The sequence below is a fragment of the Pavona decussata genome, unplaced genomic scaffold, assembly GCF_977016875.1.
Source record: "Pavona decussata unplaced genomic scaffold, jaPavDecu1.1 SCAFFOLD_38, whole genome shotgun sequence".
In the NCBI taxonomy this organism is placed as follows: Eukaryota; Metazoa; Cnidaria; class Anthozoa; order Scleractinia; family Agariciidae; genus Pavona; species Pavona decussata.
In genome coordinates this window covers 3826892-3854495 of record NW_028145460.1, presented here as the reverse complement: position 1 = coordinate 3854495, position 27604 = coordinate 3826892, and the positions used below count along the sequence as shown (strand labels likewise).

At 40.1% G+C, this 27604-nt stretch overlaps 1 protein-coding gene across 1 annotated transcript; it reads right to left on the bottom strand.

Annotated features, from left to right (window-relative positions):
- Window positions 1-458: 458 nt before the first annotated feature.
- Window positions 459-23731, bottom strand: LOC146483683 (neuropilin-2-like). The gene is made up of 15 exons (XM_085105832.1): window positions 23545-23731; window positions 20289-20344; window positions 18899-18957; window positions 16836-17010; window positions 15623-15839; window positions 14257-14358; window positions 13823-14016; window positions 11888-12047; window positions 10872-11050; window positions 10036-10182; window positions 7572-7746; window positions 5499-5577; window positions 4416-4462; window positions 2797-3054; window positions 459-2021 (listed from the first exon to the last, which is right to left on the bottom strand). Exons 1-15 carry the CDS (start codon window positions 23600-23602, stop codon window positions 1939-1941), a joined length of 1989 nt encoding a protein of 662 aa, XP_084961958.1. The 5' UTR covers window positions 23603-23731; the 3' UTR covers window positions 459-1938.
- Between the last annotated feature and the right edge of the window lie 3873 nt (window positions 23732-27604).

The following is a 27604-nucleotide window of genomic DNA, read 5'->3' as shown; positions in this document are numbered from 1 at the left end:
CGAACGTTGTCGTTGGTGTTGCCATCGTGGTTTCTTAAATTCTCTAATGATGATGCTGGTGGGGGTGGTGTCAATAAATAATACCATTTTTTTATAGCTGTTTTATTTTTACCAACTACTTTCATTGCATAGTTAATTAGTTCACAGCAGAAAGTCTGTAGGTAACGACCGAGGTCACACTAGCGCCTGACATCGCTGCATGTTTTTCATGGCTGGTGTTAACACTAGCATAACACTAGATCAAGGGTGCTTACCATTTGTACGAAAAATCCGATTGGTGTAACGTTGCATAATGAATTTTCCGAATTCGACCGACCACCCAGATGAGATTGCGCTTACCATACATGTATCTATCAGGCGTTTCGTCCCGCCCTAGCCGGAAAAAGGCCTTGAAACGAGGATTCATTCAAATGGTAAGGAATTTCGCGCCGTTCCGTTCCGAATGGAAAGAATCTGAAGGCACTCCATAATTTCCGAACGGAATTTTCGAAAAATTATCTTACCATTTGACTTCAAACCGAAATTTCCGAATTTTTTGGCCAAATGGTAAGCACCCCAAGTCGCCTCTGTGGTTAAACATGTTGTTGTTTACACAACGTTTTGACAGCTAAAGTGACAGCTGATTTGATCCACGACGTTAATCGTTCGCAGGAAAATGGCTGATCAGCACACAATCATTGCCAATGTTGTATTCATTTAATCATTGTTAACTCTTTTAACGCGAAACATCTACACTCCTGAAAATGCTCATTTGAGGCAATTACCCGTTCCTGGAAGGATCTTTTGTATTCTAACTTTCCACATAAAGTTTCAAAAAGCGATCAGTTAAATATTCGTTCACAACGCTATCTGGAAGAAATGATAATTCTTTCCGAGTTGTAAACTTCGTTGTAAATCTGCTTTGATTTTGCCGCATAACGTTGTCAACAAGCTACTCTGACAATGATCTTAGAAAATTATTAAACTGATTCCATTAGGAACAACGCCAGTGGGACATTAACCAATCTGTTTGCATTCCACCGTGATTGCGCATGCCTGAAGTGGTAATGATGCTTTGTACGCCTCCAGTATAAATTTGATCGCCCCACCTGAGACGGGATTAAAAATTGACTGGGACGACAATCAACTTTCGCGACCCACCCCTCCGGTGGCGTTTGATAAGCTCAGCATATACCCCTGTTCATGACTAACCTCAACAGTCGCGTACTCTTGCCATATAACCTTGTGTGATGAGATAAAGAGTAAACAGTAAAGATATGCTACTACTAATTTTGCAGTCATGTCAAGACCGCAAGTCAAGATTAATTTTAAAAACCTCTCAACGTCGCAATGCTTGTGTATAATATCTATAATTGTCTAGGTTCACGTGCTTAGTTAGTGTATTGTCACTTAAGAAACCCACCAAAATCGTTTTTGGTATAGGAAACTGATTTACAATAATGATTGACCAATCCTTCACAATCTTTCAGGCTGTAATGTAAAACTGAATTGCAGTCGACTCCCGATAACTCGAACCCTCGCTAACTCGAACCTCGCGCTAACTCGAACCAATTATCTTTTCCTCTCAGGTAATTCTCTATATAATTTTACCCTCGATAACTCGAACTCCTGGTAACTCGAACCTTTTTCAATTTTCCTTGAGGGTTCGAGTTATTGGGAGTCGACTGTAATAAATAAGCAAATGCTTTTCGACCAGCATTCCGTTCATTCTGGAAAACGTGTGCACGTGTAAATAACTGATCGAGACATGCACTCACGAAGTTACTAAGAACTAAACATAATTTTGAGAGATCACTACGGCATTAGTGCAGCAAAAATTCAACCGGTGAAGTAGCATCGGGGATAAATAGCAAGGAAAGAGCATAATAATGATTTTTGGTGGTGTAACATGTATGTACAATGCTCTGTGACTTGTTGGACCCAGTCTTTCTAGTCCAATTACTTGCCGCAACATTTCCATGAGCCCACCATACTCCACGTATTGCTTCCGGCGGCCATGATATGAATGCCAGCACCGGACACTACGAAAAACAAAAATCAATCAACAACGGATTATTACCTCCTATTAGACCTTAAAAACTCGAAATGTAACTGACTATTCTTAAACGTTTTTATGGCTTAAGACAGGAGCCCAAGACTAGGAGCCTCTAACTGTACAGTGAAACCTCGATTTTTACGAAGTGTCAGTGGGCTTGGGACTTGGTTCGTTATATCGAGGTGCTGTCCCAGACATTTTGAAAGGTCAGGATGGAGAATATCACTCGTTATACCAAGGACTTTATTCAGGGTTCATTAAGTTCAGATTCCATTGCCTTCCTTTGCTACTGCGCATTCGTTATGCGCATCTTGGGACATTGGTAGTTTGCCTTGAACGTTTATTTGTATCGATGAATTTTTAACGGTGTGTAAATGAAGATTGATTGATTGATTGATTGGTTGATTGATTGATTGATTGATTGATCGATCGATCGATCGATCGATCGATCGATTGATTGATTGATTGATTGATCGATCGATTGATTGTCCTGGTCAACCCTGACCTTTATTCCAACAACAATAACTTTACAAAAACACACAAAGTGTCAAAGGAAAAGCAAAAAAACTACTGCACATCTTTACATCTAACATCAGCACAAAGCAAACACACAACCATGCTAGGGGTAAGCGGGTAGAAAGTCCAGATAATCGAGGACTGCAAGGACAACTGCCCACCTTGTGCCAAATCACTTTTATCCCAATTCCAGCACCCAGTAAAACGGCATTTTTAGTTATTTCTCTCCCCTTAAATGCACTCACCGCCCCAAGTAACACCAGTAGAATTAGCAACCGCTGTCAAGTTAGCTGTGGGAACCTCTGACACAAGCGTTTCAGGAAGTGCCTTGGCGTGCACCAAACTGGGTTCTTGTTGGATTTCCTTCAGGTAACCATCAGTGATCTGCCGCCAGGTTTCACCAGAGTCACAGCTGCGGTGGACGTTCATTCTTCGATCGAGGCCATAGATTTCTTTCCGGCTGGGTGAAGAGGCTGTTATGCTGATTATTAATGGTTTTATAGCTGAATGGGAGAAAGTTTGAAAACAGAATAAAATAAAATTGAATTAAACACTTTATTTAAGTGTCGACGTATTTAGCGCAGAGCACTAATTGGGGACACTTTTCAGATCGAATTGGAATTTAGAAATGTTGGTTTTTGAGGAAAGGGGGAAACCGGAGTACCCGGAGAAAAACCTCTCGGAGCAAGGACGAGAATCAACAACAAACTCAACCCACATGTTACGTCGGTTCCGGAAATCAAACCCGGGCCATATTGGTGGGAGGCGAGTGCTCTCACCACTGCGTCATCCCTGCTCCCCTGAAATCAATAAGAGTCTCAATAATTCGAAATATTTCAGAGCTTGAAAGAAATACAAGTTTTACCCTGCTTGACAACTTACATCCTGACGGATCATGTGCAATGTGCAAATTTCACAAATGTGTTTATTTTTTTCTTTCGCTCATCAAAATTTCGAACGGTTTCTCTGTACATAGATTAGGTTCGGAACGATTTTTTTTATGATCGTTGAGAACTGAGAGTCAGTCATAGGAACACAAGGTAGCCGTGAATAAACGATTAAGGCCCGTTCCCACTAGTTCGAACAAGTTTGAAAATAGTGTTTTCGGCCCACATTATCGCTTCGTATCGTTTTTGCAGTCCATACTAAATTGCTACCTGGGACCAGAAACGCTAAACACCTGGCCCCAGTTGTTCAAAGAGCGGACAATTTTATCCACTGGATAGGTCGCTATGTGGCAGATAAAATTTTACAAGAATTTCCTTATAGCCCTATAATTTGTGTATAAAGTAGAAGCATCTGTGTAATCTAAGTATGAGATTGTGTGAAAAACTTGCCAAAAGCTTTGGTTGGAGTATCCACTGGATAAAGTTATCCGCTCTTTGAACAACTGGGGCCTGGTGAAGTAAGCGCACATTACTGTAATTGCGCAGAACGTTCCGTGTTCGACGTCCTGAATGCGCTAAAACGTCAACCCGGCGTTTTGAAAGTTGCTTTCTGGAAAGCGTTTTTAAAAAGACCCTTTTTCTGTGGTCGAAAAAGCCATTTTAGCGTGGACCAAAGGGAAAGCTGAAGAATCAAAGATGCATTTTCAAATTTATTCGGATTAGTTTGGGCAAGGCCAAAAAATATTCATCCGACTCTCCGCATTTAAATATTACACTAGAATGACTGCAGAGTGAACGGAAAATGTTACAATCCATGCAGTTGCCGCAAAAACAAACAGCATTTCAGTTTTGAGTGTGTGATGTGCCACGCTACTATAGCTGTAAGAAACCATTTTTCACAGAAAAAACCACTGATATTAGTATCTCTGATGGGCACTAATCAATATTTGGTCAGAGAATCAGCTAAAGCAATTTACCAATCCATTCCACTCCATCCACGGTAGAAAAGCAGCTGCTTTCGGTTCTGTGATAACAAATTGCACATGTAATGGTGTTATGCATAGAACTTTGTCAGTTCACACTGTCCACAATTGTTGCAGTTTAATTTTAATCGAAGCTTTGAAAAAGCCTAGACCGCCTGAATAGTCCGTTGCAGCAGGTTCCCACCCTCCTTCCCCTCCCCGATGGTCGGATTTAGAAGGGACCACTAACCCCTCCCCCCCCCCCCCACCCCTCGCCCTCCAATTTTCTCTGGAAATGTTCTTACAACACCAACGTCTGTACAACGAATTTCGAGGATCAGTTACTAAAGAATACTCTCCGCGATAATTTATATTCACCAAGCGTTCGTTTCTGATTACTCCAACCACTAAATTTAATATCCAAGGTGACCGAACCTCTTTTGTACCGAAACTACAGAACTCACTTTAAGAAGACATAAAACTAGCAAGGACTGCGTGTGCAGTCATTTAAGGTCAAATGAAAGACTTTTCGTTTTAAAAAATATATTTCATTGCAGAACTTTTCATTTTTAAATTAACTATGCCGTTGTAAATAAGTCTCTACAGTAAATGTAATGAATATCATAAGGCAATAAGGCGCACTGAGTTTCAGAAATGCGCCCCATAAAGCCTGGTTCCCACTTGTACGATAAGCACAAGCATAAGCTTGCGACGTTCCCACATGTGAAACAAGCACAAGAAAATAAGGCATACGCAAGCGCAGTAACGTTGGAGGAGATCTGGAAACTGATTCAAGATGGCGGAATCATCTTCCTTGTGCTTGTGCTTACCTCACGGCGGTTCCCACGTGTGAAATAAGCACAAGCATGAGATAAGCACAAGCACAAAGAATGGAAAAAGTTTCTTTTTCTGGTGCTTATGCTTATGCTTAACTCACGCTTATTTCATGTCGTTCCCGCGCGAATTTTCTTATGCTTATGCTTGTGATTATCTCACAAGTGGGAACCAGGCTTAAGAGTATTTATTATCATTATTATTATCATCATCATCATCATCTCGAATATACCCTTTACAGTCCCTACCAGTCGTTACACTCACTTTTCATCGGTATACATGCAGGCAAAAAACCGATCAGTAACGGGATCCAGCAGATAAGAACGTCGGGCGTACTCAGGAACTAACACAACAACAACAACGACAACAATGAGCTTTTTTGCATGACCATACAAATTATTACAGTATTGCAAAAGTGTCCTTAACATCTGCTAACTAATGGAGACAAAAAATGCAAAGAACTTACTACAAAAAAGAAGGCAGAGAAAAGAACTCAACTTCATCAGATTATATTTTTTGGTAACAAATTGTTTCTTAAATCAAAACAGGAAGAAATGAACTCAACCATCTCCTTGTTAACAACATAACCGGAGTTCATCAACGCTACAATAAATTCTGTGATTTTTAAATACAGATAACATGGAGGCCGTGTATGTATCATTTTAGCCGCAGACTGCTGTGTATTTTGTTATTAATTTATGCACCATATCCGATACACCCGGGTTTACACAAATGTTCAAGTTCTCTAACTTTCAGATAAGGGGGTAAGTTTTTAAAGAAACTAAGGTGCTGCATTGGTAAGGAAGTGGGAACGAATGTTTGGCTAGAGGTTTCCAGCGCTAATCACCAAAGTGAATTCGCTCTGACGAAGGACTACAATTAGCTCTCGAATCTCTTTACGGTGGCCAAATCAGTAACAGCTGAAATTACCTTATCAACTCAGTTGGAAAAAAAAAAACAAATATTCGTCTTCTCAGTTTCACTGGAGCTTACTCGTAGCGCAAGCAAGATTGAAGTTAGTCCTGTCTCAAAAATCCCTCTTCCTCCTCTTCCTTCTCCTCCGGGTGTGGTAGGAGAAGAGAGAGACTCTCTCCTGCCAGCCCTATGCAGGGTGGAGGAGGAGGGAGCTCTGAAGCAGGACCAGATTCAAGTTTGAATCGCACGTCAAGTTCGATTCACGGTCAAATAAAGCTCTTTTATTTGGCAATTTGTGATTGTATTCGTACTTTGTAATTATTTTCCTGTAAAGATGGCAATTGATGAGTAGTGAGACAGTGGTACAAGGTGAGATTTATAGTGCTCTTCCCGCTGTTGTTCGTAATATTTCCAACAGAAATGCTCGCCTAGTCGGTATTATTTCTCTGAAACAAGCATCTGTGGTAGAACATTATACTGAAAGCTTTGAAAAACGAAAAAACACGCAGACAAAATGAAATTTATTGATGTTATGTTGAAATAGATACATAAAAAAATAATGCAGTGGAACCCCGCTTTACGGACACCCGCTTATTACGGACGGTTGTGTTTGTCCACTGAGAGGAAAAGTATTTTCTCTTACATTAGCCTGTGTTAAAAGAGAATTTTAGAAACGCTCCCTTAAGGACGGTGTCTACTTTTGTTACTGCGCATACGTTCTGCGCATCTCGAGATACTCGGGTTTCTTATAGGTGGCAATCTCGTTCCCAGAGGCTGCGTTCCTTTTGAGGTAGTGCCTACTAATACAGGGATATTTTTGCGCGGTTTAAAACTATGTGGAGAAACCAGAACTCAGCAAGTACTTTTGGTATCCAAAAAGAAAATCTGATTGGGGGTAACCATATATTTTCCAGATTAATAAAGTTTCAATTTGGAAAACAACGCCATACATTGCTTTGTATTTTACGGCTTTTTAGAATAATTGTTGCTTAATTATCTCTAAAAAATGCGTTTTCATTTTGGATTCCAATAGCCCTTGCTAAGATCTGCTTTACCCGCATAGTCATAAACCGGGCAAAAATACTTCGATATTAGTAGGCACCGTCCATAAACCACTCAGAAGAAGAAGAGTCTGAAGATGATATAGTATCATATCGAAATATAACAATTAAGTACACCAACGTTTCCTTGCATTTGTTGTCCATATCATTAACACGATGCATTTACTCGGAATTACATTTATCCTTAAGAATAACACGCCTTTTAAATGGGGAGGGGGGAGGGGGCAGGCCACGTTCAAAAGGTCATACTAGCGGTAAACAAGCTGGACAGGGAAAAACATGTACCATACTCGATTATCTTTAAGGTTAAGTTAGAGCTAAGGGCCACTAGCGTGTTCTGGGCCTTAGTGAATGAACGTACCAGTGTAAGGTGGAAGCTGTTCAGCGAAGCATCCGTACACTTCAGCTCTCATAACTTTCAAAGACCTCCCACCTTCGTTTGGAATAATCCGAAGATAACGTGCAACGAATGGCTCGGCAAGTTTCGCAAGTACGGGGTATTTCGATTCCTTCGAGCTTTGTGGTCCTCTAATATCCTGAAAAAGTTATCAGAATGCCAAACATAAATTTCAGCATCCAAACTACTCTCACTTCTCCATTCTTTCGGTTGCTCAGACACATTTTAAAGGTCATTTTGGTTTGTGTAAGGTCAATGCAAAAAATCTGCTCACTTTGGAATAATAGAGCGTTGTGCTCACTATTTAATGAACAGAATGTTTCATCAACATATCTGCGATACTGAAAAAATAATGCTGGGGCCCTTGTAGTTATCAAGGCAGATCCTTCCGTGGTGACCCATAAAAAGGTTGGCTTTTGGACGGGTGCGAGGGGAGAAACCTTTGCCACACCATCAGTTTGGTCATAAAAGTTCCCATTGAAGGAAAAGTGGCTCTGAGCAGTGGCAAACAAAGAAGAACAAGGACATTACTCAAACCGGACAAAGGGAATGTGTGGTAATCTTGGACAGAACATTGTATGACAATAGTATTATTAACATTATCTCAGATAGTTCTACCAACATCTCTTCTTTCCAATTCTCCTCTGAAGAATTTTATCTAGCTTAATAACTACAAGGGCTCCAGTGTTATTTTTTATGTTCTGTTCTCTGTGGTAAACATTTTAGACTACGAGTAGTCCCCCATTTTTCCTCAGGGATAGTAGGGCGAGCGAAACGCGAGCGCGCGTGAAAATCACCCCACGCGAGAAAAGGCGACACGTTTTTCTCTCTCCCCGCCGCGTGTCGCCTTTTCTCGCGTGGGGTGATTTTCACGCGCACTCGGTTTTCTCTCTCCTCGCTGCGTGTCGCCTTTTCTCGTGTGGGGTGATTTTCACGCGCGCTCGCGTTTCGCTCGCCCTACTATCCCAGAGGAAAAATGGGGGACTACTCGTAGTCTATACATACATACATACATACATACATACATACATACATACATACATACATACATACATACATACATACATACATACATACATACATACATACATGCATGCATGCATGCATGCATGCATGCATGCATGCATGCATACATACATACATACATACATTTATTGAAGCTCCCTTTACAGGGCTTTTCAGCCACAATATATTAAAATTACAAGATAAGGCGAAAGAATAAAATGTAATAACTAATGAAATTAACTACTAAGGGAAATAAAGATAAATCAATTTTAGTAGTGATGATAGGGGCGCTCGGTGGGTTGAATGTGAGTAGTGGATGTGTTGACTGGTGACGGAGAACGTGTGACAGTAGGTTGTTCACTTGTTACAGTCTTCGTGTCATCCTAGACATACTAGGAGGGCTATTCCATTCAGTTTAGCTCTCAGATTTCGACGTATTTAGGTGTTCTTCTGACGAGACTTTCACACTCCGTACAAACGGACTCATAACGTATCTCAACAAACGTGGCTACAATATGTCTTTCCTCAACCAAGACTGATAGGACGCGTTAACGACATCACACGTTCCAACGCACTAGCTAACAAAGACAGTTCCGACATTAACCAACCTATACGAATACCTCTTGTTAACACACACAATCCAGCTCTTCGCTCTGTATCATCCATTATTCACAAACAATTCAACATCCTGTCTTCATCCTCCCCGCTGAGCCAACGTTTTCAAAGCCACACCTCTTTTTGCCGTCCGACGGACCAACAACCTTAGTGATTTACTAGTTAGCGCCAAACTACGTAATCCCACACAAAAACAAATAACCCACCCCATGGTTCTTTTCGATGCGAAGACAACTGTTTTACATGCAACTACATTACAGACGGACGTACTAGTTATACCTTTCATTCTACCGGCGAAACTAACGCCGATACCACTCATCATACAGACTGTAAATCTAAAAACGTCATTTACATTGTACATTGCAACCGCTGCCACTGACAATACATAGGAGAAACAAAATGGTGACTTAAAGACCGTTAATGATATCTCTCATTTAGTACGCGCGGTGTGATTGATCAATTTTGCGGGCCGCATTTCTTAATAGGAGAGATGAGACATGAACATTGTTTCTTAAATTCATTGTAACGTTTATTTGTTTTCGTTTTCTACGTTGCAATGTTAACTATTTTGCTCATATGCCTATTGACAAGTTGTATTTTCAAATTTCAAATTGTAACGTTTTTGTTTATGTAACTTTAGCCTATGTTTTCGAGGTATCTATTGTAACTGTTTAAAATTGTAACGTATCTTGCCACAGGGTCAGTCTCAAACATACCCTGAAGAAGAAAGGTCGTGCCCTTCGAATATTGGAAAAATATATTTCCCTGACCGTGAAATCAGCCTTTATTTTTAGATGATAATGATTACCTTGACTTGCCCATTTTCTTGATACTTCATCCAAGTTAAGCCATTGTTACTGAACTCAAGTTTGTAAGTCGGAACATAAAATATATGGGAATCACCATCTCCCATGGTCGACATTCTTGTCACTTTTCTCAATGTGCCAAAGTCAATCTGGATAAATGAAAAATTACAGAATAAATTGGAGAACCAATGGAGGAGTAGTATAAATCTCATCGTCTCTGTTTATAAGCGGGGTGAAATTGTGGGAAAAATACACAACTACAAGTACCTAGACGTAACCTCCAATCCACTGTCAGAGCCCGGGGGAGGGGGAGGGGTCTCATATAAAAGTGACGGGGGTGATCGTCGAAAATTTTGTAAAGAACCACAAAAAAAGGTACCAGAATTCTGCTTTGTGGTTTTCGGGCGTGGTCCGAACAATATTTTACCCATAAGAGGTACCAACTCTATTCCAGTACTCTAACTGACACTTTGAAAATTTTTAATAGTAATAATATAAAGACTATTCCTTCGAATGCCTTCCACTCGTTAATACCCTAAAAGGTACCACTATACCACTGACGGAAGTAATTTTGGATTTTAACGCCCTAAGGGGTACCGAACCACGAATTTTAACCCCTAAAAGGAACGACCTTCACCCCCGACACTTTTATTTGGGAGTCACCCCCCCCCCCCCCCCTAACCTCACCGCCAGGGTCTCTCCTCTTCATGTCCCAGGGAGCGCTCTGTGGGACGAAATTCTCTTCCACGTGAAATAATGTTCGCCCGCTTCTGTGTCTAGTTTTAAGAATCAGATTAAAACCTACCATTTTTAAAAGTGGAAGTATATGAACCATTACCTGGAGATAATCTGCTTTTGAAAATCTGGCTTGCCATCCATACGGGTGCTCTTTGGGGATCATATTGAGGCGAATGAAATTTGGATTTGTCTTATAAGGGTCACCAGGGGGCACACTATCCGACAAAGCCTCGTCCTTTATTTCTCCAGACTCCAGGCCCAACGGGGAAATACAGTTGGCTGAATAAAAAAATCAGAGATTCAGTCAATTCAGTCAAGGCATTTTGAAGTTCAACTAAGTTGTCCAAGTTGTAATTAGGGACTTTAAAATGGTTCTGCACGTGCGTTAAAAAATTAATGCATTTCTTTGATTTGACGTCCTCTGCACGACAAGGACGTGAAATAACCAAATTCAAAGTTTTAAGGAGAACGTCGGTGGGCACACAACGGTGAATTTTTTCTATCTTTCTTTAGTTGCATCGCACTGCTACTAATCATGTTCCTGCATGGATAATTCATTCACATTTTACAAGTTGAACGGGTTGGAATAAACACAAAGTAGATCAGATAATGTGACTATTTATTTGTAACTGACGTTTCGGGTTTGCGTTTTTTAAATGAACATGCAAAAATCAAAACGACTTCTTTTATTGCTAACCAGGAGCTTATGCCGGACCCTGTGCTAACTTGATAACACTTTGACGAGCCCAAAGAGCGTCGTGGGAGGCTATGAGGCCATAGATGATTCGATTTCATCAGATAATTGCCAGGCCCCGGCTGTTCAAAGAGAAGATAACTTTATCCAGCGGATAAAATGTACTTCAACCAATACATTTTATCCGCCGGATAGCGAAATATCCGCTGGATAAAAAGTTATCCGCTCTCTTAACAACAGGCGCCAGATGTCCCGTGTTACGGGACTCTACCTGTAAGGGATCACTTTAAATTCAGTATGCGACCACTTTCTTTCAAAGGACACCGATACTGGTGAAGCGATCAGCCACAAGACCAAAAAATTTATAACCCCAAGAGGCGGTCGTCCACTAAGTTGTTTCTAATATACCTAACATTTCTTACCTGGTGATCCAGGTATGTCACAGCCGAACAGCTCCATTCGTAAGCAAATCTGATTATTCCAAGCCTGCGGTCGCAGCCGAATACTGTTGGCCTCGATTGGGTGTCGGAGAAGATGGAAGATAAGATCTTCATCAGACGTCTTCTGGGGGCCCTTAAATTCCTTTCAAAAAAAAATAAAAACAACCCAGGATGCTGACAAAGCACGCGTTCATCTTAAAGCAAATAAGTTATTCTGAGACAACAGTGAGCATATTTTCACAAAGAGCCCGAAATCTCGTTATTTCAGTCTGTCCCCACCCTTAACATTTTCTTAGGATGAGCCAATAATCTCGCCAGTGTGTCTGTTTCTACACACGTCATACTGCGGTCTTCTTGAGTCAAGGAAAAGTCCCGTGAAACAACGCAGGCCGCTGAGCCCGCTCCACTTAAAATTCCCGTGGTACACTCATCAGTGCCCATGACCCACGCTTCCAGATTCCGTGGTCTCGTGCCCAACCCCTAACCGGGAGAACTAGCCTGAGGGTTTTTCTAAAGAGGTGTTCGTCCTTAGCCACTACATCCCGTTCCAGAAACTTGCCTGTTGCCGCTGTCGCTTAGCTGCAGTAGAAACTACATTATCATATCCATATTTCAAAGGCCTTCTCTGGGACCCAAAGTCGCCGTAACTTTGGGCGACTTTAAGGCGACTAAAGGCGACTTAGGAAACGCGCTCGGTAAAATTGTAGCAATTTTAAGCGACTCGGTAAGGCGATTTTGGGCGACTTAAGGTCCCAGAGTAGGCCTTTTTAATTTGCAAGAGGCTATGTTACGAGTAGAAATCATTCACTGTCACCAATTCTTTAATTAAAAGAATAAAACATTGTATTCGAGCAGTTTTCAATTGATTGTCCAAAATTTAAACTTTTGGGTTTGCTTTACTACGCCCTGTGATTGGTTGGTTAATTAACTTTGCGCCATTTTCTCAACCAATGGAAAGCAGGGATGGAGCAGGGATGGAAAGCGCAGTGGTAGAGCACTCGCCTTCCACCAATGTGGCCCGGGTGCGATTCCCGGACTCGACGTCATAAGTGGGCTGAGTTTGTTGGTTCTCTACTCTGCTCCGAGAGGTTTTTCTCCGGGTCTCGTCTCCTCAAAAAAACTAACATATGATTTGATTTGATTTGATTTGTGTTGAGTTAAGTTGAGTTGAATTGCTTTGATTTAAAAGGGGATACGCTCGATGTTTACATTGATCAGATTGAATAAAGTATTATTATTATTATGCGCAGTAAAACTATCTGTATGCACAGTATAAGAAGCACCACAGGGCGCGTAGCGTAACCTGTGAGCCAAGCGAAACTTAAAATATCACGTGAATAAATCAATAAAATATATAAACGTATATAAAAAAATTTAAAATATATAAAAATATATAAAACCCATAGTCTAAAAAAATAAAATATATAAAAATATCTAAAAGTCATAGTTTATATAAAAATGTATAAAAGTCATACCTGGTCTATTCATGGCTGGTCTATCAATCTTGGTATAATAAAACATTATGTTACTAATTTGAAAGTTCTTGCAATGTTCAGCGTCGCCGATAAAACCGCCTTCTGCATTTTCTCTAGGACTTGAGTAGTCTTCCGCCCAACCAGTGATCGCACACTAATCTCTGTCTCTTTCGACCAGCCGCCTAGCACATCCATGATAATGTTATACTGGTGCACCTCATATCCTTATTATTATTATTATTATTGTTATTATTAGTAGTAGTAGTAGTGCACCTCATATCCTTATTATTATATTATTATTATTATTATTATTATTATTATTATTATTATTATTATTATTATTATTAGAATAATTACTTTGATTTCAGTTTCCGACGCTCGATTGAAAACCGCTTAAAAATAACATTTTTACACAGTCCGCAGGATTAAGATTTTCACCCACCTTAATGTGGCCGTTTTCCACGTAATCAGTCCAAGTGATGTCGTCGTCGCTATACTGCAAACTGTATTTTGTAACCCAGTCCTCTTTTGAAAGACGACGAAGGATTCCCACGCGTGTCACGCGCGTTTTCAGGAAGAAATCCACCTGAATATATTGATTCTTATCCTTTACTTTGGCACACCAGGCGTCTTTAGCTGTAACGACCACAAGAAAAATTCACAGATTATACTCTACAAATCTGGAAACGCTCGGCTCACGATAAGTTAGCAGGTGGCATTGCCGTTCAATGGTAGGGAGGCCGAAATTAACAGTTATTCATTGATTATCGACAATAGCAAACGACCAATCAACTGATAATGCACTGTTTTGTCACAGATGTCATTGACTTGTTCTCTCAAAGACTGAATGGTTCCCCGGTGGAGTTGCATACTTACTTTCTCGAGCTAGTGAAGGTTGACTTTCATCGTAGCTTGAAGAAGCCGTAATCTGATAGTCCTTGATCCTGTTGCTTTTCATTCCCAAAGCTTCAGAGCAACCTGTTTAGGAAGAGTAACGGCGATTAATTAATAATTGTATGGGTAATTATACCGGTGTTTTATCAGTCTGTATGAGCGCCGGCGAGATGTGGTAACGGAGGTCAAGGCGAACTACTGGTTATAGTGCGTCTTGAATTGAGTCCTAAGCTGATGTACGCTCGATCCGTGTTTATAAGACGTCATAAGGTGAGCACTTTATTATACCGCCGGAAAACAAACTTTTTTCCAGCAGTTTCTCAGCGGATGGCGCGTTTGGTTTGGTTTTCCTTCACTAAGCTCTGTGATTGGTTAGCAAAACTCGCGCCACTTTGTCAACCAATGCGTTAAAACAAAACCAATCGTGACTTGCTCGCACGCGTTTTCCCTTGCTTGGCACTGGTGACTTGTATAAGTTGCTAAGAATTCTGATTAATTCATTGCACCGTTGTCGCCTGTTGTAATTGGCACAGTAATCACTTTGGTTTTGTTTTTACGACTCTCAATTGAAAATCTCGCTAAACCTAAAGTAATCAATACGAGCACACCATTACTCGTTTTCTGGCCCAGAAGAAGGCCTGAATAATTTGTTGGCCTGGATAGCAGTGTGAAGGGAAGTTTGTTCGTAAATAGTCGGCTTGCACGAAACAATTTAAATTTCCCGTGATTTGCAATTCGTTGCTAGCCTCCCTACGTTTTCTCAAAAATATTGGTCATACATTAGACAGCTCTACTAACTATGGTTTAAATAAAGGTGATTGTGGTGTCATAAAGTTAACACGTTTTGGAAAATACACCACTTGTAAACTTCATACGAAACTACATCCGGGACCCGAATGGCGCATTTCCCATATCCTCAATAGTGAGGATATTGATGACGTCATTTCCCGCTTTTTCACGGTTGTTTGAGCAAACAGACGGTGACAAATGGTCAGCGATAGATTTGTCTATATAATAAAAGAAATTTACACGGTGGCTTGAAGATATGAATTTTATTTTCTCGTGTTAAAACAATGTTTTCGAACGAGCGCAATTGTCTTCACCACTCGAAAATAAAATTCATATCTTCGCACCGCCGGGAAATATCTTCTATATATTATGGGTGTCCACCATAAAATCTGTGTGAAATCAAATAACTTAAGCTAACGATAATTATCAAGTGATCAAACTTCAGGGTATGACGTCTAGGTTCTTCATCCACGAAAACAAATGCCGGAATCTACATTTATTTAGCTCTACGTCTTTGTTTGACAATTCATTAAATAAGTACTACAAAAGAACAGCTTGCCTGGCAATTCGACGTTAAAAGCCACTTTATCGAGGGGGTGACTAAATAACCTTCCCTTGCTCAGTACCATCCCCTCGGAATTTTCTCTGTAGTCATCGTAGTACAGTAGTTGAACAGGGGTGACCACGTCATAGTTAGCCGGCTTTAGACTCCTTTCTGGATCAAATGCAACTTTAAAGGACACGGTAAACTCTGCACCCCAAGCCAGCTCACCAAGCTAACGGAATAAAATAAAAGAAATAGAAAGATGGAGCGCACGCATGCACAGGGCCTTGAAGCCATACACCGCAGTTCACCACTAACTTTTCTCCTAGTCTGATTGGTTAAAATGGATTACGTCACGCGTGATAAGTGCCAGGGAGCACCGGTTGCACTATCAGGCTGTTTTTCGATGAGTAACAGTTCGGGGCTGTTTCCTGCATCTTGTTCTTCTCTGGACAAGAACCTTTACCACATTCACTGGGAGTCACCTTTGTTGTTGGGATTGTTGTTTGTTTGTTTTGTTTCTTGTCTATTTTAAAAACAGCGGCTGATTACGAGTACTATTAACGCGGTCGTCTATCATGGGGATTGGGACCAAGTTGTAAAGTTTAGAATTCCTCGGAGCTTTCCGCGGATCGGTTTCTTTGGTTACTAAAACACTAAGTCCCAATTTCTCGCGATAGTAGACCGCGCCTAAATGATTCTAAAAGGCCACACCTTGAACGGACAGGCAGGATCAACAACAAGGAGTACGAGTATCAAAGTGTTATTCATCTTTAGTTTATAACAGAAGTGAGGGCTCCTTACGTCCCACAGTTTGATATTCTACTCAAACGTAACAATGAACACCAACAAACCCTATTCCAAAATAGCCTCTATTTTAGTATTATTTTGTTTGCATTCAAATGAGCCCTTCTTGCCTCGTTCAAGGTAAAATATTCTTTTGATTTTTGAGCTTAAGAATGAGGTAAGAAGGGCTAATTTGAAAACCAACAAAAGAACATTAAAATGGTAGCTATTTTGAAATAAGGTCTATGGACTTTTCAGAAAACCTTCCAGAATGCTAGGGGAAGTCCTGCTGTGGCGCCCTGTAGGGGACATGGAACTTATTAAGACGTCATATTCTCGAGAGTGATTCCCATTTAGCCAAACGTTTTGGTTCAAAAGGTTGAAATACAAGTGGAAAATGTAAAATTGCAGCAGTCATATACAGCAGAATATCTTGGCTTACCTTCAGAGTGACACTATCGTCCTTATGCACAACCTTAGGAGGAGTGAGTCCGGAATATGAGACCACATTAAGAAACTTGATGAACGGTGCTAACATCCAGGTCACGTGAATACCTTGAGCAGCTGCCTTTGACGAGTCTGGGTGTTTAAGGGTGGTAACGTACCCATAATGGTCGCTATGGTGATAAAAAGGTGATGATTTTAATTTAACTTCTTCCTTCTATCACGTGTGTCTTTGAAGTTGATTAGCTACTCACGTCGGGCCTAGTCTTTATGTATAAAATTTCATTGTTATCGTTCTACATGTTAGGGCCTATTCAAAGTGTGCGAGCCGCGGAACTCCAAGAATTATTTATGGTTTGAGAGGGGTATTTCAACTCGAAAGAGTGTTTCATTCTATATCCAAACACCTCAAAGTTGGTTTTTAAAAAAAAGTCGGCTGCGCCTTGTTTTATCATCCTACTTCTTAGTATTTGGAAATTGGATGAAACACTCTTCCTCGAAAACTGTGCTATCCATTATTAATTTTTTTATGAATTGCAGACAAACCATAGACCTTTTTCATAAATGGTGGAAGATAAATTATTCTTTTGTTTTCATGAAAATTAGCCCTACTAGCCTCGTCAGCATGTGCAAAATTCAAAAGAATTTTTACTCTGAAATGAGGTTAGTAGGGCTAATTAACATATATTGAAAAGAATAATAAATCGGCCGCCATTTATGAAAAAGGTCTATTGTGAAGGAAAAAAATTCTAATTTAAGGTAGCCGGTAAACGGTAAAATCATCAGTAAAAAGGGCTTCTGTAGTATTGATTTGTCATTAATAAATTCTTTACGTTTATAACTAAAGCCCGTAATTTTAACAGTTCATCATTCTTGAAAGCTCTACTCGAACCTGATTAATTTCCAATTCCTTCTTTGTGAGGTTACCAGTACCCTTTCTCTCTATACGGGCCGTATAGTTGAGGGTTGACTGATTTAGGGGATGTTTAGCTGGAGGGAGGAATATCCTAGAGGGCGGATCATCCTAGCGTCATATGTTCTCTGTATTCAGTTTACATGTAAAAGGTTGTTATTGGCCCTAGCGATAGGATCTTCCTAGCTGAGAGGTAGGAATTTCGAGTACCATGTAAACTACCTTCGCTCGGACGATCTCAGCACAGGGGAGAAAAAAGAGCAAACATGGCCGCGGCAGCTGGGCGTTTACTGAGCTGCTAAAGGCCGACATTGTTTTTTTTTCCTTATCCACTCGTTAACCACTCCGACCGAAGTTTCTGTAATGTTTCGCCTTTTAAGATATTCCTAGTGCTAGGATCTTCCTCCCTCCTTGTAAACAGCCCCTTAGGCGTAGCATGCGCTTTTAGGTGTCGCAGCATCAGCCCGTTGGAAACTATGTTTTTTGAACAATAGAAATCAATAGACGCACCCGCCTAAGGAAAGGACGCTTCCATTCTCGACGTTTCTCTCTTACTCAGTTATCTTTCTGTTTACGGTCTTGCACACAGTATTCCAGATAAATTTGAAAAGGCATCTTTTTTCTCCCGTTATGCCTTCCATCTACCAAAACCAAAACAACGTTTCCAACCACCGAAAAGGATCTTTTCCAGGTCAAATTTGAAAACGCCAACTAGATTTTTTAGGGTGGACAGCAAAAACCAGAGGAGCTTATTGAAAACGCGCACTGTCTTCCCTAGAGCTGCGATCCTTTTTCTGACAGAGACGTCATCGAACAGTAATGTGCGCATTCTCCGTCATTTAGTGTTACTGGCGCCAAGGAAGTACCGTTAGTATGGACGGAAAAAACGATAACTAAACAATAGCGTGGTGAGATCGTGGTCAGAAATCGTTCGATACATTTTCGGGGCGAAAACGCCGGTTTTAAACTGATCTATATTTTTTGCCTGGAGGAAGCTGTTGTGTGAATGTGTCGTAGTATACACGTATAACTGCCGCGTTTGCCCTTGCAAGAGTCTTTCATTTTGAGCAGTAAAGATAAAGGAGAAAATGCCATAACTGTACACCTATGCTGCAAATAGATCCACCCTCATCAACCAAAGTTCTTACCCATGTCTGAGGGAGCCTGTCATGTTCTCAAAGCTTATTTCCATTGCAAGCACGGGACCCTGAGGAAAAAGGCATAGTACACATAGGTAACATTACTTTTTTTTGCTTTATCCTAAATTAGATTCTCTCTTAACTGGCTCTCAGGGGTTAAAGTTCACCACAAAGTTTTCTCCGAGTCTGATTAGTTTAAAGTGATCATGTATAATGTAAATTGCAATACCTGTTGTAAGTTGTATCTTTAATATACACTACAGGGTTAATACTCTGATCCATTATTTGTTTCCTTGACGCACATCATTTGGTATTTGAGTGACCAATCAGAGCGCACGAAAACACTATCCAATGACCTGGTATAAACTCATATTTGTTACTCACTTCTCGGCACTGTTCTGGATTGCGAGCGCGATTTTTAATGCTGTCTATCCACTGGCTTAATACATACTAAAAAATTATTCACCTTAGTATCGGTAAACAGTGGAAGATGTTTACCTCGCGGCTTCGCGGCCAGGTAAAAATTTACCGTTATTAAAAACTGCATCGTTAGATAATGAAATTCCAGGGTTGTGATTGGCTTACTGGCAGCGATATGTCAACCATATTTACTGTGCCCGAGAAATAACCTCCATTAAATCGTCCTTCTAGCTGGTCTTTCTAGAAAACGAAAATCAGCAAGATCTAACAATTTTTCTTGGCTGTTTTTTTTTTTTTTTAATGAAACAATTATTCCACTCAAACTTTTTGGATATGTAACGATTATGCCATATCTTCATGGGCGAACATTGGACAAATATCCTATGCCCGCCTATGTTTGTCTCACGATGTAGTCACTTAAGTTGTAGATCACGTCGTTTCGACTGCTTCCTGCAAGTAGCTCCACGCTAGAGTATTTATATTACGAAAGTCGGCTGTTATTGGCGAATTTGGATCCTCGATTTTTTGAGAAGAAATTGTCTCCTGTTGTGCAGACATCTGGAATTTCTATTCCGTTATCCCAGTTGATGTTGTAAGGGTAAATTCTGATGTGGATCCATACGCATCAGGCTACACACTAAAAACATCAGGAGACTACATCCTGTCGGACTAACGATCATTTTGTTTATTGTTATGAAATTTTTTTTGGTCAAATAATCTTCTTTTTAGTTAATCTAAAGGGACAATATCCAGGCAGATAAACCTGTTGGCCAGGAGCTTGCTGTGGAGCTTTATTTTCTTCAAACGAGAAGAAAGAATTCCGAAAAGCAACGACAGCAAAGAAATATAAACTTAAGACACAAAATAACGGCTAAAATAACATTCGAGCAATATTCCATTCGAATGGCAATCAGTTGATCTCTCGACAGCCCGTTATGAATCCACTTCCATCCTTTTGGTATTTGAATATAACACTTACCACAGAGCGTTTCTTTCGAGAGGAACTTTCACCTGAAGCAGCATCTGATCCAGTAACTATTTAAAAAAAAAAAAAGGAAAAAACAGAACAATAAGCTATTGCACTGCGTAATCAAAAGCAACACTGCTACACAACACAAGCATGCTAACTGGATGGCCTGGAGGCCAAACTTGAGGTCTTCAATTGCTTATGTACACAAGGCGTCAAGAAATACCAGCTGTTGATCTGGGGGTGCCCCCCCCCCCCCCCCTCCTCCCTCCAGCTTCCACCCTTATTTTTTATACCAAAACTGAGGCCATGAGGCCAAGGTACCGGGGTATCCCCTTTCACGAAGAGAAGCTTCGAGCTTTTGAGAGCGAGCTCCCCCCTTACCTGAAGGTCTTCATCCACTACTGATATACAGCCGTTTCTCGTCGCCCCCGCCAGACCCAGTGGCCCAGCAGTAGCGATGAGAGACGGCTGTCTTTCTAGGCTAGTCGGATACCCTCTTTGTCAGAAAAAAATAGGGTCCCTATAGGTCCAAACGTTTTGAAATTCTAAAACAAACTCTAGCTGCCTGGAAATTGAGCTTAATGAGGCGGACCTCTTTTATGCAGTCCGGCACTCTTGTTATGTACCCTGTTCGGTCGGCCTGAGAAAACTGACGACCGGAGAAACCAACTAGTAATAGCACCGCGAAAAGAAGTTCGTTTCCTCAGGCTAGTCTAAAATTAATTAATTTTCAAGTAAAAATGCTAGTACTCTATCAACATAGAGGCTACTGGGGAAAAAAATTCGCTTCACTGGCGGGTTCGACCTTTGACAAGAAACGTCTCCACGAGCCTCCAACTCAGGAAAAGAGCAGACGCGATTTTAACACTTTAATTCACGCTTTTTTAAAAGTGTGAATTATCTGATAATATAGTAATATAATAATAAGCTTTATTTACCCATCTTAAAATAAATATACAGTGGATTTACATAGGTGGATTTGAGTAAAACAAATACAATTCAATCATCATAAACAAACGAGCCTTGCGGCTCGCGCCATAAAAGAGTTTGCGTGTCTTTGGGTTTTCGACCTTGGTGTTTCTACTGAACCTGGATCTCAAGTTGTAGCTGTAGCTAGTATTTGGCTTTGTAATGAAAATTTGATTTGGGTGGTTTTTATCATTTACAATCCTTTCCAATTCACGCTTTGTCGCTACTTTTTTCGTCTTTCCTCCAACGTCGGGAGGGATGTTCTCTGTATCCCAATGATGTCCAAAAACCTGTTTTGTGTGGACTCCAACTCATCTGCAAGGTATTTCGACAAACCGCCCCAAACTGGGGATTATGCATATTCGAGGAGTGGACGTATCTTAGTACAATACTGCGGTGCCGATCTCTGTGGGTAGATCTGCTTTCCTACATTCGCGTGAGTAATACAGTCTCTTGCTGGCTTTCTTTACCGTCTGTTCAACATGATATATAGTTCCAACACAGGTTATCCTGTTGCCAAACCCCCAGTAACTTAAACTTTGGTACCCTCTCCAAACATATGTTTTCTATCGAATTTCAGATCTATTGTTGTGAAGCTAATGTAAGGGTGTGTTTTCGACTTTAATTATAGAATACAGTTGTTATTTTCTTTCGATAGTTTTGATGGATATTTTCCAGATTATTTGACATTTTCCTGTTGTTCGAAGATTAGAGTTAACAGCTGTGCTGTGGACAGGTTTGCCTACTTCCTTTAACCTTGGCTTGGTCCTCCTCGAAGGTTGAAATCAAGGCAAAACACTTGAGGATTTTATCAGCTTGATTGGTTTCCCTTTCTATCTATTTTCTTAGAACAGTTGCGTTGTTCTTTCCTGTTAGTGTATTTTGGCAAAACTAATTTTTATCTCCTGCTGGAACCATCTGGCCTTGGTTGAATTACAGTCGTAAACACACCCTTACATTAGCTTCACAACACTTAGCTTCCTTGCAGCGTAGATTTTATCTTCCCGAGGTGACGTCACCAAACTCTTGTAGTACGCTTTGTTACATTTTTGATTGGTTCTCCACGTTAGTTGCGTTTGTCAAACGTGATTGGCCATAGTTTTTTTTTTTTTTTTTTTTTTTTTTTTACAAGACTTTGAGTTTGACGAAAGTTGTTTGAAAATCTCTCAGTCAAAAAATGATTTAGCTGGATTTGTAATCAAGTGATAATTTGATGATTTTATGCTTTGGAGCTTTTTGTATGACTTTGATCAGTTGTTCTTCCACAAGCTAGCATCTTTGCTGAAATGTATAGTACTTTGAAATTCCCCTTAACAATGTGTCTATAATCAAATGATTATCTCTAAAACAATTTATCGCCAACAGTGGATTCTATGACATCATTAGATCTAAACGTAATATTCAGACAAAAATAGAAATAACATGTTTGTCACAAGTACAGTTTTAACAACAATTCGCTCGATAGATTTTATCTATCTTATATGTAATATATCAGGCACGAGGAAAAGTGTTTCGTCCGATTTCCAAACACTGAGAAGTGCATGGAGAAATTCAAGGCAAATTTAAAGTTCATCAATATTTTGATAATGAAGATCGCATTCCCAAGCCTCCTTTACGTTAGTAATTTCCTTTGTTTTCTCCTCATTTATTATTAGTGAGTTTGAGAACTTTCTGTAAACGTTCGCTTGAAGATAACATACAATTCTATATTAAAAACCTTTTCCTCAAGCCAGCTGAAATGAATAATGCGGGTAATTAAAAGCCTATATAGTGTACATATGGAGGAGTGGCAAATTTGCAGGATTTCTCAGTTACTCGCTTGAAATTAATTTCCTGATTAGGAAGTTAATTCTAATCGTTTTCAATTTTCAATTCGCCGCAAGAGAGAGTTTTTCGGGATTGATTCAAACCTATTTAATTGGCTAAGTACATATGAATGCGCTTGATGAATTTGTGGGACGTAAAACCTGGGCCTTGCTGAAAAAAAAAACGCTTTTTAAAAGTGTGAAATCTATCAAGTTTTTTCGGGTAGGTCTGATTTTAGATTTGAAGATAGTTTTGGAAAAAAGTTCTTCAATTTAAAACAGCCCACGTCTCGAATCAGCTGCAGTTTCCAGTCAACCCTTGGGTTCTTCTATCCAAGGAATATAACATTATCACGGGGTATTCCACTAATTCTTAAAACGTAACAGTGTACTAGGTTTCTCAATCTAATTGAAACTTGCTTCATCTTAGATACCTACAACATCTGAAATACAATAAATTTGTGTAATTTTAATGAACAGCAATTTCTTACCTATTGCAAAAATTGTGAAGCAGAATGCCACTTGAGACAAAAAGTCCCTGGACGTCATCTTTAAGGTACAAGAACCCTTAAAAAATTTCTTTGCACTGAATTAAACGCCTTGGATCTTTCTGGTGATCGTGTGAAGAGGTTAAATATTCATGAAAAACGTAAGAGGTATTGTTAAGACGAAACTTGCAAACCGAAAAACATGCTGACCGCATGATATTAGATATGAACTCAATTGTATTATCAATCCAATTGATGCAGTTATTCCGCGGTTAATGAGGCCTCAACGAATCGTTTGCTTGGTTTAGGTTCGTGACAATACGACTGCCCTTGTTGTTGTAATATATCCAAACTGGAGTCCTAATTTAATAGGGGAAGTAATAAGGACACCAGGATCTACAACAACAAAACTCATCTTTGTTTTCCTGTATCGCTAATGAGACTGGTGGGTTACTGTGGAACTTAAAAATGATAACATAGAAAAACATTTCAGTTTATTAGCGGTAAGAATTCAGAAAATCCAGCAGCGAGTTTATTACCCCACCTTGTTTGGAACCACTAAATTATCTCAAATGTTTTTGGCGGGAAAATCCGAATCGGGATTGTATTTTGGCCAAATGAAAGAGGAAGTATAAATGAAGAACCCGAAAAAGATACTTTCATAGATCCTTTAATTTCAAAGAAGGTGAAAAAGTGTTTTTATCCTGGGATCGATAGAATCTGACAGACACAACATTGTTTGTTATTTGTGAGTGAATAGCTTCGGCAAAAATAAGATACACACACTCTTAGCCAATCCTTACAACTCATTACTGTCCTGGTTTCGCTAACACCTGCCTGACAATGCAACCTAGTACCCAAGGTCTCTCGTCTTACTCACCATGAAGCGGGAAATATGCAAAGGCTCTGAGACAGGTTTGCTGCAGTTCGCTGGTTATTACATTCCCTGATCCTATAGCATCCTGGGACAGGTAAAAAAGGCGACGGGAACCCATGGATTTCGTGAGATGAAAACCCAGAAATTTACATTAAAAAAGCCAGGTAGAAAATATTTGGTGTCCAAATATTGCAGACATTTTGGGTCATGGGTCTGTTTTGATGCACTAATTTTCTCTTTTTATCTGATCATCATCATCATCATCATCATCATCATCATCATTGTTATTGCTATTATTATTATTATTATTATTATTATTCGATATTTTCACAGCAACAGGTCTTAAAGCTGGTGTTAACTTGGGTACCAAGCGACAACCAGTTCCCTAAGGCGCTCTGGAACTTAACCAGCTAATCATACTTTTCTAAAGCTGATCCCAACAGCGATAACTTCTGAATTAGCCCAGTTGGCGAGTTCACTCTACCCCTGCAGGTATCAGCACCTGTGTCTTCAAGCCCCACATTCTTCAGACCTCTCGGGTCAGGTCTTGGTATTTTAATACTTTTTCGTCCTGTTTCATTTTTACTCTCGAATCCTCGGGGATTTTCGCATATTTAATTTGACAGTTCTGATCCTTTCATAACCCTCCATTCATAACACAAATCAATGATTTGTTGTGTTTTATGAATTTTTGGGTGATTTTTAGGTATATTTGGAAGGAAATAATTTTTCTTGAAGGATTGGTAAAATTAAAAGAAATAAGAAATGTTGAAGATTTAGTGAAGTTTTAAAATTAGAATTTGTAGTTAATAATTGATAGACGGATACCAAGTTAGTCCACTAGCAACCTGGGGTGCTCTATCGTGGTTATCGACTGTCTGTTAGTGTTCCAAAATCATTTTCTTTCTTCTACCCATTCTTAAAACCTCTTCAAATTTCACTCAAATTCAGGTAGAGCCCCACCTTAAGGTCATGCACTTACAAGATGGGCGAATGGCTCATGAGGGAGTACTTAATCTTGAAGCAGCTCTCATGTAAGGCAGTTTATCTTTTTTATTTGTAGGTTTAGAAAGGATATATTAAGAATTCTTGTAAATAGCGTTTCCATTGATCGGATATGTAATGATGTACCTGCATTGTAACTGATGAGAAATCGTGAATAAATAAACTGAGTTATTTGAATTTGAATTTCTTTCAGTTTGCTTATAGCCTCTTCTAGTGAAGTATTTTGAGTATATGATGAAAGGTCACCAAAGGCCCAGAGGTTTATTGCCGTTCTCCCAAATAGTTTCGGAAAATCGCTACCATACCAGCTTCTGCCCGACTTCTTGTCGGTCAAGGGATCAGCCAAAACTGAGTATCGTTCTCGTTGTCTGCCCTTTGAGCTCAATCCATTTTACAGGGGAAATTCTCTGGAAGGTTGGCCAATTGCCTCATTCGCTCATGTCCGGATAACAAGAAATGCATCTTCAATTTTATCGGTTAGTGCGGACAGGTCCTGAGAAACACAAGCGCAAGCGCAAGGAACAGAAAGTTTTGAACCCTGTAGTTACCTTTGAGTTTTTAAAAAAAGTGCATCTACTTCATCTGCATTTATGCGCATACGCTTACAGCCCCCGCGATTCAACCGCTGACCAAAGCAGTCGTAGGCACTGGAAACGTTGGCTTGTGAAAATCGCGTCTTGACGACATGATACATAAATTTTCCAAGCTAATGGTTTTTGTAATAAAACGGTCAGCAGTCCAAACGCGAAAGTGACTGACGTTTCAGGAGCAAAACAAATTGCCGTGTTACGTAAATTCAAGAATACCAATGACAAAAAAAAAAAAAAAAAAAAAAGCGAAAAGGGCGAACGACAGTAATTAGAGCTGCGGACACTTTTCGCCTAACGCCGGGTCCTATTGGGCCGGCACTTAGCGTATTAAAGTGAAGCTCAAATGATTGTTGTCCAATGTTTTTGCTGTTTGTTAATCACTGCGAACACGCGAAGCTGCATTATCACTTCACACGTAGTTTTCACTAAAAATCAAACCAACTTTCAAACTGTTTGTCCAAATTCGAGGAAAGAATTAATTTTACTGCAGGGATTGTCTGCACATGGCTGATGTGTTTTTACACGTGTTGGTAGCTTTTAGTCAAATGCAAATCAAAAAATTGAATAGCGGTAGCTGACAGGAAATAATAATTTAATAATGTTGTTTTGGCTGAATGAGCTATGAGTCACTAATGAGTGATCATGCGGGAACAATACAAGTCTTAAGAAAGGAAGCTGTCGGCTTAGTGATCTTGGCCGTTAATCCTTGCTTTGAATAGCTTCATTAGCGTAAAACATTCCTGTCAAGGTTCTTGAACTACGTCAGGGCTTTATTATTATGCTTTAATGCTGTACTCCTGAAACATGATTTCTTAGGCATTATTTCAAGCCCCTCTAAGGTTAAGCTTTCGTTTCCATATAAATGCAATCGATATCTTCCAGGCCTTACCACGTCATGAACGTGTTCCGCTTTTGTGACACTTAATGAAACCTTCCAACGGCGGTTCTTTTTCTTGTAGCACTTTCTATTATGCTGCGAGTCTTAATACCGATATCAAAAGCGCATTATTCAGAGCGATATTTTCAAACGTGATTTTCAACCGCAAGGCAGGTGGTCGGGCGGCATCACTTTGGAGGCCTTTGTCAATTCTCGCCCAACCCATTACAAGCTTGCCCCAGCACGCTATGCGAGGATGATCATCGTTTTCGCCCTCGTAAGTCGCGCCTCACTTTTTGCTCGCCGCTCGATAATCGTGCCTTTGATCGCCCGCGCCACTATCGTTGAACAATCACTGCTCGCAGTCCACTGAAATGAATACAAGATTGTTCTAACTTTGAAGACCCCAAGGTGCCACTATTCAAATGAAAGCGGATTAGATGGTCTTAAAGTACAGGTGTTCTTAACAAAAAACGGAACAATTGGGGCCATGTGCACCCGTCGACTGAACAAAACCTTCTATTTCTTACATTTTGAGAATATCATGAATATGTTTTTGGTTTCGAGAAGAAGTCACCTGCGTTATCGCAACTCCACGCGCGAGATGCGACTTTCTCGCGTGTTCACAGCGATTTTGTCCAGGCATAGTTAGTCCAGGTTATAAAATACACTTTCCGATTTGGTGGTACCATCATATCAACCTCACCGTTTTCC

Excerpts from the sequence above, each read along its gene's own strand:
- LOC146483683 (XM_085105832.1), bottom strand. The coding sequence starts at position 23,602 with ATGACGTCCAGGGACTTTTTGTCTCAAGTGGCATTCTGCTTCACAATT. Across the intron at positions 18,958-20,288 it reads CTCGAAAGAAACGCTCTGTG|GGTCCCGTGCTTGCAATGGA; the intron begins GTAAGTGTTATA and ends CTTTTTCCTCAG. Across the intron at positions 3,055-4,415 it reads GGATGGAGTGGAATGGATTG|CTATAAAACCATTAATAATC; the intron begins GTAAATTGCTTT and ends TCTCCCATTCAG.